The sequence below is a fragment of the Protopterus annectens genome, chromosome 9.part0 (assembly GCF_019279795.1).
Source record: "Protopterus annectens isolate FY-2018-M chromosome 9.part0, PAN1.0, whole genome shotgun sequence".
In the NCBI taxonomy this organism is placed as follows: Eukaryota; Metazoa; Chordata; order Ceratodontiformes; family Protopteridae; genus Protopterus; species Protopterus annectens.
In genome coordinates, this window is record NC_056743.1 from 287143746 (window position 1) to 287159383 (window position 15638).

The 15638-nt window shown below is 46.4% G+C and overlaps 1 protein-coding gene across 2 annotated transcripts in view; it reads right to left on the bottom strand.

Moving 5' to 3' along the window:
- USH1C (USH1 protein network component harmonin) overlaps positions 1–15638 on the bottom strand; it is a 3114702-nt gene that overhangs the window by 1473422 nt on the left and 1625642 nt on the right. For both annotated transcript variants that reach the window (XM_044082874.1, XM_044082873.1), the window contains exon 12: positions 12757–12899. In XM_044082874.1, the coding sequence (XP_043938809.1) occupies positions 12757–12899 (143 nt within the window). The remainder of the gene's footprint in view (positions 1–12756; positions 12900–15638) is intronic.

Here is a 15638-nt window from a genome sequence, read left to right on the forward strand (position 1 = left end):
AACTAGAAACCTCTAAGTTAAATGGTCTAGCCAAAAAACACACATACACAGGATACCACACACAAACAGCCAACGGGCCCAAGTAAATTTTAAATGGCAACAGGTCAAATCCAGTTAAAGACACAAATCGGTAATTATAATAAGACTGTCAGCAATAGACAATGACAGAAAAACTTCACTAGACGCAAGAAACTCCTAATAAGCAATATAATAATAAAATGGAATTACTTAGCCACGGCCAACCAAAAAAAGCTTCCGACTGAAGATGCAGCAAACGAGATCTGGGGAATGTGCTCATGCACCATGGGATCTCTCCTAGCCACGAGCCAATCAGAAGTTTTCAGGCTTTCTAAAAGCGGCCGAGTCGGAGCCGATCCACATGTAATAATGGAGGCGAGATAGGACTACATAACATACAACATTATCATCAAATGGAGCTGATTCTAACTAAATAGATAAAAGAATGAATTATGAATTACAACAAAACTTTAAAACTTACAAATAAGAACCTAACTAACTGCTAATATACATCAAATAAATGAATTTCAATTACAAAGGCATAATAATAATGACTAAAATATAGGTTATAATGAGAAGTTATGTACCTACCATAACGTTCCATGTTAGTTGTCTTCTTCTCACCTTCTTTCTTGCTGGATGGGTTCGGAGCCGATCCTCAGCTCTGACTCTGCTTATGCCAAAGCTCGAGAGCTATTTTTACCGGCTCGAGGTAACCCTGTAACCCACAATGCTAGGCGCTAACTACCCAGATCTCATTTGATAGCTAAAACTATAGCAGTTTTTGTCCCCAGAACAAAGGAGAGAATGGCATACTCATGTAGATAGCCATCCCAAGAAAAGGATAACCACTGGAGACCATAGTGGGAGAAAGGCAAGGCTCTTAGGATCCTAACGGTCTGTCCAGGCTAGAGGGTTGGAGGGCTGGATGCAAGAAAGAAGGAGAGAAGAAGACAACTAACATGGAACGTTATGGTAGGTACATAAAGTACAGTTTTGTACCTACCATAAATGTAGATGTCCGAACTGGATAGCATCTGCAGTCATAACAAGTGGGTTGTCCTGTCGTCAGGCAGCCCTGCAGTCGGCCGGATTCCAAAGTCCGGGTCCGGCTTCGGCTGATGTCGCACTCCACCTGACGTCATCTCTGTTGGTCTTCGGGTATAAAAGCATCAGCCGACGCCATTTTCCTCAGTGTTTCTTGCCCCAGATGCCAGTAGCCCTCTTGCAGGCTAAAAATTTGGATAGATGCCAATGTTTCCAAATAGATAGAGGTAAACACAACAATAAGCATATATGTACATATATACAAACAAATACACCATAAAAGACTCCCCCCCAACAGCTAGCTATTAGGAGGGTAAACACCCTAGGAGTACCACAGAGGGAATGGAGGGAGGGTAATCCTGACTGCAGATGCTATCCAGTTCGGACATCTACATTTATGGTAGGTACAAAACTGTACTATGTCCTTCATGGATGCATCTGCAGTCATAACAAGTGGGTAGAGTACCATAGCCAACTAGGGGAGGAGGATAAAAGTAGATTATGGTGTGTTTAGGATCCCTTGCAGTACAGCAGTGGCAAACCCTGCTCGGGATCTGGAATATAGAGGCAAATTATAATGCTTGGCAAATGTATGCACGGAGGTCCAAGTAGCCGCCTCAATAATGTCTTTGGTTGCCACTCCTCGTAAGAAGGCTGTGGTAGTGGCTGTTGCCCTTGTAGAATGAGGTCTTACGTTCTGTGGAACTGGTTTTCCATGGAAGGAGTAACAGTATCTTATGCAATTTCCTATCCATTTGGAGATTGTCTGTTTGGAAATAGCTTTTCCTTCCCTTCCTGTTGCATAGGCTACAAAAAGTTGGTCAGTCTTTCTGCTATTTTTTGTTCTGTCCAAGTAGTAGCGTAGCTGTCTATGTACATCCAAGGTATGCAGTATTCTTTCCCCTCTGTTTTGTGGGTTGGGAAAGAAGGTAGGTAGGTGGATTGCCTGGTTTAAAGACACTCTGGATACCACCTTGGGCATAAATGTAGGATTAGTCCTCATGGACACTCTATCTTGGTGGAAGATTAGGAAGGGTTGCACTGCCATTAAGGCCTGAAGTTCTGAAACCCTCCTTGCTGAAGTAATTGCCAGTAGGAAAGCAGTTTTCCATGACAGGTGTTGTAGGTCTGCTGTTGCTGCTGGTTCAAAGGGTGATAGTGTCAACTTTTCTAGCACAAAGTTTAAATCCCAAGCTGGTAATGGTGGTTTCCTTGGAGGCTTTACATTTTTGATTCCTCTGAGGAACTGCCTGAGCAAAGGGTGCGAAAAAACAGGTGGATCAAAGCTGTATTCTGCTGAAATAGCTGATGCATGTATCTTGATGGAGGAGTAGGACAGGCCTGAATGAAGTAGTTCGGCCAGATACTCCAGAATGTTAGGTATATCTATGTTTGACACATCTTTTCCTCTTTCCGTACTCCAAATGACAAACCTTTTCCATTTTCCAGCATAGTTCCTTCTTGTTGAAGGTCTGCGTGCTTCAAGAATAATGTCTTTAACTCTTTGGGAAAGTTCTGGAATAGCTGCTGCTATGTGATGTTCCATGCAGTCAGTTGCAGCGTTTTTAGGTTTGGATGTATGATGCTGTAGTTGTTCTGAGTTAACATCAAAGGCATCAGAGGTATTGGCCACATTTTGTTCCGAGACATGCTCTTCAGTAGTGGGTACCAGTGTTGTCTTGGCCAGTTTGGAGCTATCAGGATTATCCTTGGACGTTCTTCCTTGATTTTTAGTAGTACCTTGTGTATCAAAGGAAGAGGTGGGAATGCATATGCTGTTAGGCCTTTCCAGTTGAAGGAGAGTGAGTCCACTTTCCATGCTAGTGGGTGGAATGTCCTTGTGCAGAATTTTTGAGCTGGTGATTGAGAGGTGATGCGAATAGGTCTATCTGTGGCATTCCCCATTTCTTTGAGATGGTCTTGAAGATGTCCGGTGCAGCTTCCATTCGTGGGCATCCGAGTGGTTCTGCTTAATATGTCTGCTAGAGTATTGTCTTTCCCCGGTACAAATATTGCCTGTAACTGGATGTTGTAGCTGAGTGCCAGGGTCCACAGCTCCAAGGTCATTCTGCATAGGGGTATGAATGAGTGCCTCCCTGTTTGTTGATGTACCACATGACTGTGGTGTTGTCTGTCCTTATCATCAACTGGCCCTCTTTGAGAAAAGGTTTGAACTTTTGGATTGCCAGTTTTACTGCCAGCATTTCTTTTAGATTGATGTGCAGGTGAAGTTGATCCTGTGTCCACAATCCTTGTACGCATTTGTCCAGCATGTGGGCCCCCCATCCTAGGTCTGAAGCGTCTGTTGTGATGGTCTGGCTTGGTTGACATCTGCGAAAGGGTAGGCCTGGGTTTGACTGGCATGCCTGAGCCCACCATAGGAACTCCTGTTTTAAGCATGGAATTAGTGGGATTTCTGTTTCTAGGCTGTGTCTGTGTTGGGACCATAAATTCTTTAGGTACCACTGTAGTTTCCTCATATGTAGTCTGGCAAATGGGAGCAAGATTATGCATGATGCCATGAAGCCCAAGGCCTGCAGAACTTTTCTTGCTGTTAACTTGTTCAGTTTTGTTAGTGCCAAGAAGTAAAGAGGAAGTTCTTTTTGTTTTTCTGTAGTCAGGAATGCCATTTGTTGTACTGTGTCCAATTCCACGCCCAAGAATGTCCTTGTTTGGGATGGTATCAGCCTTGATTTTTGTAAATTGACTGTGTATCCCAGCCCTTGTAGCAAGTAAATGACCCTTTGTAAATCTGTTGTCAGCTTGCTTTTGTTGTCCCCTTGTAGCAGGCAGTCGTCCAGGTATGGGTAAATTTGAATTCCCTGTAGTCTGCAATGGGCGATTACTGATGCCAGGCATTTTGTGAATACTCTGGGCAGTAGATAAGCCAAAGGGCAATGCTGAGAATTGATAGTGCTCTGATCCTGCAAGAAATCTGAGGTATCTTCTGCAGATTGGTCGAATGGGGACGTGCAGGTATGCCTCCTTGAGATCTAGAGTTACCAGCCAAGACTCCTTGCCCAGCATGGGAAGAAGTTGCTGTAGGGTCAGCATTTTGAATTTTGGGACAATGATGTATGTATTTAAGGTGGACAGGTCGAGAATTGGTCTCCAACTTTTTCCTTTCTTGGAACTAGGAATAGTCTGGAGTAGAACCCCTTTCCTTGTTCTGCTGTTGGCACTCTTTCCACAGCTCTCATGTTTGCTAACTCCATTATCTGGCGTAGAGCCTCTGTCTTTTGATGTGGAGGTAGATTTGGCATTCCTCTTTTGACTGGTAAAGTGTGGAAGTGAAACCGTAACCTTGATCTATGGTTTGTAAAATCCACTTGTCTTTTGTTATGTAGTGCCAGTTCTTTGAAAATAAGGTTAACTTTCCGCCTAGAGGAGCTGCTATTTGTTCCCTGGTAGGCGGATTTAGGATTAAGTCACTGTGGTTGTGCTGATGTAGTAGCAGTGGCTGTGTCTGTGCCTCTGTTGTTACCTTGCCACTGTCGTCCTCTGTAGGCACCTCCTCTGGATTGGTTTCTGCCTCTGGAGCGTCTATTCCTGCCCCTTTGAAATTTTGTGGAGTCAGGAAAGGACCAATTTTTGGCAGGCCAGTTCCTGCTAAACCTTGGAGGCTGAACCTGCAAGAAATCTTTAACAGTTTGAACAGATTTTGCCTTTTCTTCCATTTTCTTCATAACCTGCTGGGCAGGTGTACCAAACAAACTTGTCTTGTCCATAGGAGCATCTAGCAACTTAGCTTTAACATGATCCGGTAAAGCTTGTTCCTTTAGCCATGCATGCCTTCTTATCACTGTGCCTGTCATGGCTGATCTAAATGAAGCCTCCAGTGCATCATAGCCACATTTTAAGGAATGGTTGCTAACCTGTTGTATGTTATTTACCATCTCTAATACATATTTCTTATCAAGAGATTCATCAGTGGTTAGTTTTTTAGTTAACTGATCAAGCATAAACTCTTGGTATTGTATCATGTGAAACTGACAGTTTAAAGCTCTAGCTGAGAGAGTAGCTGAAGTGTAGACCTTTTTACCCCATCTGTCTAATGACCTTGCTTCCCTTTCAGAAGGGATAGGGTTTTTAGCTGTGGTCGCGGCCGCTGCCTTGGGACCCTGGGATATAGTTTCTGGGTCTGCAAGAGGGGCCTTGTAAAGGTGGTGATGAGTATCTGGCACCCTGTAAAATCTATCTGGTTTGGCAGGGGCTGGGGGTAAAGAATCTGGAGCGGAGCAAACATCATTGAAAGCATCATCCACCACAGAGAGAAGAGGAGGTATAGCTAAGGGCCTGTGCTGTGGGAGGTGCAGAAAGGTCCTAAGTCTTTTTCTAGAGTCTGAAAAATCCTGCTGCTGCCATTGGAACTGTTCTCGCATGGCATGCAAGGTTTCCCCAAAGGAGAATTCTTCTGGTGGGGAAGCAGCTGGAATGGATTCTTCAGCATCAGAATCTTCAAAATTGGAGAAGGGAGCCTCAGGCTGGTCAGTTATGTCTGATTCATCAGCAGAATCATCAGAAGACACAGGCTCAGGGGGCTCTGCCCTAGGTCTCTTCTCTGGGGGCTGAGAGGCCCTGTCTGGGTGAGATTGAGATCCTCTAATTAAAGAAATTAAATCTTCTGCCAAAGAAAGCATTTGAGAACTAGAAGAGGGCCTGGATGAGGGGGGTTTAACAGGCACTGTTTTAGTAGTCTTGGCTGCTTTAGCCCTGGCGAAGGCCTTAATGGACATGGCAGCTGGAGGCCTAGCAGCACCACGTGCTGGGGTAGAGACATCCAAGGAGATGGTGTCTGATAAGTCAACCACCATAGTGGGTAAAATTTCTGAGGTCGATTCAAGAGTAGTAGCAGGGGCCTCAGTTGTAAGAATAGGTTCAGCTGTACTTAGATCAGTTTTCTCGGTTTCGGCCGAAACCGAGACACTCGCGGTTTGCTTTACCGTGGTTTCGGCCGAAACCGCGGACCGCGAGTGTCGGTCTTTATCTTTGCGTTTTTTGGGGGTAGTCGGAGGATCCGACGGCATAATGTACGCAAAATCAGAACCGAAAAACTGCTCTGCAAACTCCGCCCGACGCCTAAGCGTTCGTCGGTTGAAAGAGGTACAGGCCGAACAAGCTGCTACGTCGTGGGCTGGGCCTAAACAAGGCAGACAGTAAGAGTGGAAATCTTTATGAGGTATTTGTTTCCCACAGGTTAAACAATTGTTAACTTTTTCTGACATCGGCTGAGGCAAGAAAGAGTCCCCAACGGGGTACTTAGCTTTAGAAGTCTTCGAAGTAGTATTCGGTAGAAGTAATCTCTGGATCCGACCGACCGGCACTTGCGAACAGCTTCTGCTTCGGGCGCCACGCGGCAAGAAAGACTGAGGAAAATGGCGTCGGCTGATGCTTTTATACCCGAAGACCAACAGAGATGACGTCGGGTGGAGTGCGACATCAGCCGAAGCCGGACCCGGACTTTGGAATCCGGCCGACTGCAGGGCTGCCTGACGACAGGACAACCCACTTGTTATGACTGCAGATGCATCCATGAAGGACATCTTCTCAATGTTAAGTTGTCAATCTCGCCTTCATTCTTGCTGGATGGGACCGCGTCCCTAGCACCTTAACCCTGGGTGGCTCTTTGGAACAGCCTCTTGAGGACTGTGGATCCAAAGTTAGCTCGGCTTCTGGAGGCCATGCCCAATTTGTAACGAGAAATAAAGGTATGAGGAGAAGCCCATGTGGCTGCCGCACAAATTGAATCTATGGGCAACCTGTCCTGAAAGGCTATAGACGTAGCTAAGGCTCTAGTTGAATGGGCTCTAGGTCTTGAAGGAAGCTTTTGACGCCTCAGTTCATAGATGAAAGTGATGACAGAGGCCAACCATCTAGAAAGGGTTACTTTGGAAACTGGAAGGCCTTTCTTCCCTTCAGCATAAGATAGGAAGAGCTGGTCAGATTTCCTAATTTTCTTGGTTCTATCCAAGTAGTAACGGAGTTGGCGATGAACATCCAAGAAATGCAACTTTTGTTCCACTCTGTCAGAGTAATTAGGGAAGAAAACTGGGAGATCGATAGTCTGGTTTAGATTTGCCTCAAAAGATATCTTGGGTAAAAAGGAGGGGTTTGTTCTGAGGGACACTCTATCTTTATGGAAAACAAGATAAGGAGGACGAACGCAAACGGCATGAAGTTCTGAGACTCTCCTCGCAGAGGTTATGGCTACTAGAAACAAAGTTTTCTATGAGAGTAACTTCAAGGAACAGGAAGCCACTGGTTCAAAGGGAGGTAGAATCAAGGAGGTTAAAACTAGATTCAAATCCCACTGAGGTGGGGGATGTCTAACCGGGGGCTTGAGTAAAAAGATACCTTTGAGGAATGAATTACAAAGTTTATGAGACATAATGGAGGAGTCTGCCAGGCCAACATGAAAATTTGAAATGGCCGCTAACTGGACTCTGATAGTGGAGGAAGAAGAACCCGAATGAAAAAATCTAAGACCGATTGGATAGGAGCCACAAATGGGTCTATGTTCCTAGATTTTGCCCAGAAGGAAAAGCTTTTCCATTTGCTGGCATAAATCCTCCTGGTAGAAGATTTGTGAGAAGCTAAAATGATGTCACATACCGAATGGGAGATAAAGGGAAGCCTGGCTAAGGTTGGAAGTGAAGCAACCAAGCTGTGAGTTTGAGAGAGGGGAGAGATTGGTGCAGCTTGCCCGACTGATGAGTCAAGAGATCTGGAACTGGGTCCAGATGCCAGGGCTGCTCCAAGAGGTAATGGTGCAGGAACGGAAACCATATTTGTCGAGGCCAGTACGGAGCAATGAGGATCATCGTGGATCTCAAGGCGGTAGCTTTCTGAATCAACTGAGTGATTAATGGAAAGGGAGGAAAGGCGTACAAGAGACCCCGGGGCCAATCGTGGACTACAGCGTCTCTGGGAGGGTGGCCGGAAGAGGGAAGAGAGTGAAAAATTCATGGCATTTGCTGTTCTGAGGTGTAGTGAAAAGATCGCAGCAAGGCTGACCCCATTTTTTGAAAATTTCTTCCACTACTGACTGTTTGAGAGACCACTCATGTGGCATGAGAATGGCTCTGCTCAGCCTGTCCGCTATGACATTGGACTTCCTGGGGATATGCGTTGCTATCAGAAACCGTTGAGAGGAGATCGCCCACTGCCAAAGTCTGAGTGCTTCTCGACATAAGGGATAGGACTTGGTTCCGCCCTGCTTGTTGATGTACCACACTACGGACATATTGTCCGTCTGAACTGCAATCGTCCCGATGGGAAGAGAGTCCTGAAGGGCTTGCAACGCTAAAAGAACTGCTCTCTTCTCTAGGACATTGATGTGCAGGTGGCACTTGAAAGGTTGCCAAGTGCCCTGGACCGTCATGCCCTGAAAATGCCCCCCCACCCGATCAGTGAGGCATCTGTTGTCACTGTAGCAAGCGGGGGGGGGGGGACGAAGGGTCTGCCCTGAGACACTTGAAGGGAGACCATCCACCAAGACAGGTGTTTCTTGCATGATTGGGTTACCAAAATGTAGTGTGACATCGGGAGCTGCTGGAGGACCACTGAGAGAAGAGCATCCATTGCAGGAGTCGCATGTGGAATCGAGCTAAGGGAAGTAACGTAATGGCAGCCCCCATGAGACCTAGAGTCTTCAGTACAAACTTGGTCTGAATTTTGTTGTTCTGAAGCAGGATATGAACATGTTCGCGAATATCTGCGATTCTTTGAGCCGTCAGTTTTGCAGAGAGTTCAACTGTGTCTAATATGGCGCCTATGAAGGTAATAGACTGACAAGGTGACAAGGCAGACTTTTCGAAGTTTATGGAGATACCTAGTTCTTCGCAAATCTGAATGGTGTAATCTCTGGATTGAATAAGTTGAAGCCTGGTGGCGGCGGTAAGGAGCCAGTCATCTAGATATGGAAACACCTGGAATCCTTGACGCCTCAGATGAGCCGTAACCACTGCCATGCATTTGGTGAACACTCGGAGGGCTGCAGTGAGACCAAAGGGCAGGGCTCTGAACTGGTAGTGACTGGCTCCCAGCCAGAAGCGGAGAAACCTTCTGGAGTGTTTGTGCATTTTGATGTGGTAGTACGCATCCTGAAGGTCTATAGAGCACATCCAATGGTCCTGACCCAAAAAGGGTAGAATGGAATGTAGCGTGACCATCCGGAACTTCGTTCTTTGAATAGACTTGTTCAGTCTGCTGAGATCCAAAATTGGTCTCCAGTCCCCTGTCTTTTTTGGTACTAAAAACAACTTGGAGTAGATTCCGGATCCTTGCTGGTCTGCTGGGACTGGCTGGATGGCCCTTTTTCTTAGCAGTTTTGAGATTTCTAATACTGCTTGTTCCCTTAGACCGGGTGGAACATCTGGAAGGGGCCTGTTTGGCTGTTTTGGGGGGTGGACAAAGGGAATTTTGTAACCCTCGGATATGATCGACCGTACCCATGTGTCTTCGGTAAGGGAAAGCCAGGCTTTTGGGTACAGTGATAATCTTCCCCCGACTGCCTCTGAAGGTGGACAGTCGGGCAGCTTCTCAGGGATGCTGGAAGGGTTGGCCAGAGACAGCTACTCTGCTACCCTGATTCTGCGGACCCCCTCTGCCCCTGGGGCGGCGTCCAATGTTGTTCCCCCCCTGCCTCTAGGGGGGAACTCGCCTTGTGCATCCAGCGTGACTCCATGTGGTTTGCAGATCCACATTTTTCCACCCTTCTGACCTTTGGGGTATGGTCTGGATGGGGTGGAAAAATGGACTCCCACGGCAGAGAGAGTCTTGCCGTCTTGTTCGCATCTGGTCAAAGTATCCTTCACCTGAGGTCCAAACAACGCTGAACCATCAAAGGGAGAGTTGGTGAAGGACGCCTTGAAGGGGTCAGCAAAGTTACAAAGCCGCATCGAGGCATGCCGTCTTAAGGCCACACCTGTGCCTGCAGCCCTACTCACCCCATTGGCTGCATATGAAATAAGCCGCATGGAGGAGTTAACAATCGAGTTTAGGATTGCCACCTGGGAGTTGATTTTGTCCTGAGACCCTGCAGCTGTTGGATCCTGTAGTGCGTCACCCATTTCTTCGAGCAAGTCTCGTTGAAGACGGGAGAAATGACATAAGTAATTCAGCGACTGCATGGTAAAGGTCGCTGAAGAAAACATCCGCTTGCCGTACCTATCCATGGTCCTAGATTCCTTATTAGGAGGAAGGATAGGTACCGAAGGATCAGCCAGTTCCTTCTTAGTGGCTGCTGCCACCACCATGGCATCAACAGGGACTCCCTTGGTCAAAAACTGTTTATCAGCAGGGGCTGTGATAAATTTTGAAGGCCTCCGCGGGGTTGGTTCCACAGAGTCAGGGGCCGTCCAAGCCTTCCTGGCCACCACTTCCATAAGGGGGTCAAAGGGCGAAGACACCCAAGAGGTGGAAGGGCGAGAACTAAATGCCTCTAGGTAGACCGACCCGTCCTCGGAAGGGTTGAGGGTAGACCAGTTCCCCCTCTGCTTGAGGATCTCAAGGATGTCAGAGAAGGAGACATCCTCAGAGGGGGATCTTGGGGACCCCTCCGACTCATCCAAGTCGGTATCAGACGTGACGGACTAAGGGGAGTCCAGATGCTTCCTCTTACATTTCCTCTTCCAAGGGGGCTCCCCTGACGGATCAGGGGAGGCCTCAGAAGAGGAGGATGCTCCCAATGGGGGCCCCTGAGGCGTAGGATCTCTGCAGTCAGGGTCGAGAGGATGAGTAGAGACCGTAGCAGGCACTACAGTGGGAGGAGCTGAGGGAGCCAACCGAGGAACAGGCACAGGGGCCAGCACACTCCTCATGACCTCGAAAGCACCCCAATCAGGCAGAGAAGAAGGTCCCCACTTCGAGGAGATAAGGACCCCTCCCGGCACCGAGAGGGATGGCTCTGAGGCCGATGTCGGAACCAAACTCACCTGCGCCGAGGCTCCGAGAGGAAGAATGGGGTCGGACAAGGGTCCGATGCCACTCCCCCCTCGGAGCCGATGAGGGAGTCACGGCATCCGGATCCCTCCAAAGATGGCACCATAGAAGAAATTGGAGCTGACAACGGAGCCGAAATGGGTGGTATCGGCTCCGACGTGTCGACGGTCCCGGCTCCCACAAACTCCAGCTCCGAACTTAAGGGAAGAGTCGGAGGAGGAATCGATGATGGAATGGGAATAGCCACTGTATGTTGAGAAGGGCTATGAAGCATCTGGGTCAGTGCCTGCGACTTAAGGAGTCTTCTAACCACCCTCTCGAGGTCATGGTCCAAAAGCCTGGAAGACCGAGAGGAATGGGACCGGTGACTGCGCTCCGAAAGCAAAGGAGATCTCGGAGCCGAGTGGACCGACTCCAAAGAGGGGGACCTGGAGCGCTTACGGGTCAATGTCGGCTCTGACAAAACTATCGGAGCCGACTGAGATTTTGAAGCATCGGCTCCGGCCGGAGCCGATGACAAAGCAGAAGTAGCACCGCTGGTCGGAGGCTCTAAACTCGGAGCCAACGATTTAGTGGGCTTAGAAGGCTTGCCCAACGAAGACTTGGCCGGGGAGCCTTCAGGCTTCAATAAGCCTCTCAAAATCAATTTGTTCCTGCGTTCCTGCAGGACTATTGGACTGAATGCATGGCAGACGGAACAAGAGTCCTGCAGGTGCAGAGGGCCTAGGCAATACACGCAAGAAGTGTGACAGTCTGTCAGAGACATTTTCTGACAGCGCGAGTCACACTTCTTGAAGCCTGAAACCTTGGATTCCTTAGACATAACGGAACACACCCAAACACCACACACACACACTACAGTAAATAAAAACCTAGTTCAGTCACAACACCACACCAAAGACTGAAACTACAAGTAACAGAGACTTTAACTAATTTACCCAAAAAACTAAGTTGGCCCTAAGGCCTAGATGTATAAGGGAAAGGAAGGGCCGGGGGGGGGTAGAAAATAGACCCAGAAGGGGACTATACAAGTTGGGTTACTCTAAGTAGGGGACAAGGGTATAAAGAACACTAACCTGAAATAAAAAGGGAAAAAAAATCTTACCCAAAAAGCTGTTCTTTTTGAAAAAAATTACCAGAGCCAGCAAAAACGCAACCTTGCAGCTAAGTGGCAAACGAGATCTGGGTAGTTAGCGCCTAGCATTGTGGGATACAGGGTTACCTCGAGCTGGTAAAAATAGCTCTTGAGCTTTGGCATAAGCCGAGTCGGAGCCGAGGATCGGTTCCGAACCCATCCAGCAAGAATCAAGGCGAGATTGACAACTTAACATCTACAGTTTAAAGCTATTCATTAGGCATTCTAAATGTTAAACTTGAGCAGCATGTCAACAGGCCTGTTCACAAGAAACTTATGCAATTAGTGTAGTCTATAGAAGTCAGTGGGGAAACTCCTCTAACATAAAAACGCACAGAAAAAATGGGATATGTAGAATATGAGGGAGAGTCAATTTCACGTGATTCATGAAGTACAGTGTCACCAAATGTATTCCCTAAACTTAACTACAAGATGTTATATACCGCACTTTAAATCAACATACATTACATAAATGTCTAAATCAGACATATACACACACAAAACATATAGACAGACAAATATAGACAAGCACACATATTTTATTACAAATTATTTTTGTTTGATCAGGAATTACAACTTTTCCGTCATATTTATTTACTACAGAGTATACTTACATCCTTTCCTTTTCCTGCTGTTCTTTAACAATCTTATTTGTTTCCAGAGCCAACTTTTTTTGATGCATTAATTCCTGACGCTCGTTCTCACGTCGACGCTCTTCAGTTTGTCTTTCCACTTCTGTCATAAAAAGTTCCCTCCCCTTAGGAAAGTTTAAGAAAATATTATGTTCTTGCAGGAAATGTCCACTAAAATAAATTTTTAAATAATTACTCCTGGTTATACTCTTCAACATCATCTTACCAATCCTGGCTATGATGTTGTCATTTTCACACTCTAAATATGTGGATTCTCATTCAACAGCTATCACCACTTTTAACACTACAGCCCTTGTAGTCATAATTGCAAAGTGGAGGCATCTAGAGCATAAACCATTAGTGCCACACTCTCTAGGCTGCCTACTGTAGTCTTAAGTTAAAGTGTCACTAGTATGCAAGGGATAGTGTTAGAGATGGGCTTGGATATAAACCTTTAAATATTTTACTGCATGAATACGACATAAAATGATACCTAACCTATGCTCTTTGAAAATATAGCACTTTCAGAATGACAGTGCATAATTTGGAGATAGTAAATGGCAAGGTAAAACTAAACATGAGAATGTTTTCACACCATGTGTATTAGACTCTTAAAAGGTGCAATGCATTACCAAGAACACAAGCAATTATGGAAAGTTATCATTCCAAATGAGAAGCATGTGAAATCATTGTAAGCAGAAATTAAAAGAGGGAAAGACAAAAAGAAGTTATGTACCTACCATAACATTCCATGTTAATTGTCTTCATCTCACCTTCCTTCTTGCTGGTTGGGATCCTCGGCTCCGACTTGGCCATCTTCAATAGCTCGAGAGCTGTTTACTGGCTCGAGGCTACCCCTTATCCCGTAATGCCTAGCGATAGCCACCCAGATCTCGTTTGAAATAGCTAACTCCAGACATAACATAATAAATCAGTCAAGAATCAGTTGACTATACCTGTGATATTCTCTTAAGACAAAAAGGACACAAGAGAACACACAGCCAGTGAAACAGAAAAAAACTCCTCTCGATCCACTAGGACAGGGGGATGGAGGGTGGGACGCAAGAAGGAAGGCGAGATGAAGACAACTAACATGGAATGTTATGGTAGGTACATAACTTCTTTATGTTAAGTTGTCTATCTCACCTTCATTCTTGCTGGTTGGGACAGCGTCCCTAGCACCTAAAAACCTGGGTGGCTCAGTGGAACAGACTCTTCAGATCAGTGGACCCAAAGTCGGCTCTGCTCCTGGAGACCACATCCAACTTGTAATGAGAAATAAAGGTATGAGGGTTTGCCCACGTGGCAGCTGCACAGATAGAATCCATGGGCAACCTGGACTGGAAGGCTACAGAGGTGGCCAAGGCCCCAGTAGAATGACCTTTCAGTTTAATAGGTAACTCTTTGTTCCTTAACTGATAAATGAAAGAAATTGTGTGTGACAACCATCTGGACAAGGTTACCTTGGAAACTGGGAGACCTTGTTTGCCCAAGGTGTAAGAGAGGAATAGTTGGTCCAATTTCCTTACTTCTTTAGTTCTGTGCAGGTAAAAATGCAATTGCCTATGAACGTCCAGTTGTTGTAGTTTGTATTCTGCCTTGTTGGTATGATTAGGGAAAAACACAGGAAGATCTTTAAATTGGTTAAGTTACTTTCTGAGCAGACTTTAGGGAGAAATGAGGGATTAGTCCTCAGAGCAACCCTGTCCTTATGAAAAAACAAGTAAAGAGGACGAAAACAGTGCCTGAAGTTCGGAGACACTTCTGGCTGAAGTAATAGCTACCAGAAAGAGTGTCTTCCAAGATAGGAACTTGATAGAGCAGGAAGCTGCTGGTTTAAAAGGGGGCAGAATTAAGGAGGTTAGGACTAAATTAAGATCCCAAGGAGGAGGGGGATCTCTCACTGGAGGCCTAAGAAGAGTCGCCCCTCTCAAAAAAGCTTTACATAGCTTATGAGACATAATGTTAGCGTTCGAAAAACCAACATGAAAGTTAGAAATGGCCACCATTTTTACCCTGATCGTAGAAGCAGCAGACCCGGAATGAAACAGTAAAGCTAGGAATACCAAGATTTCGTGGACTGGGGCTGAAAAGGGATCCACATTCCTAGTCCTTGCCCAACAAGAAAAACGTTTCCATTTGCTAGCATAAGTTTTCCTCGTTGTGGACTTGCGAGCAGACACGATAATGTCACGGACTGCTGGGGAAATGCTAGGAGGCCTGGCTAATGTTGGAAGTGGAGCAACCAAGCTGTGAGCTGGAGAGTTTATAGGGACTGATGCAACCCGCCTGATTGATGAACCAGGAGGTCTGGAATTGGGTCTAGAGTCCAGGGTTGATTGAGAAGTTAATGGTGCAGAAACGGAAACCGTATCTGTTGAGGACAGTAGGGAGCAATGAGGATCATTTTGCAACCCAACGATATTGCTTACTGTATAAGTTTGGGTATCAGAGGGAATGGAAGAAAGTCATAAAGAAGTCCCTGGGGCCAATCGTGGACTAGAGCGTCTCTGGGTGTGTGACTCAAAAGTGGAAGAAGGGAGAAGTAGTTGCTGCATTTGCTGTTGAAGGGGGTGGCAAAGAGATCACAGCAAGGCTGTCCCCATTTGCGAAAAACGAGATTCGCAATTTTCTGATTCAGAGACCACTCATGAGGCATTAGAATAGCTCTGCTGAGCCTGTCTGCTATGACTTTGGATCTCCCAGGGATGTGCGTCGCAATCAGAAAACGTTGGGAGGAAATCGCCCAATGCCAAAGTCTGAGTGCTTCTCGACACAGGGGGTAGGACCTGGTTCCGCCCTGCTTTTTGATGTACCACACCACTGACATGTCCATTTCAATAGCAATGGTGCCAGGAGGAAGA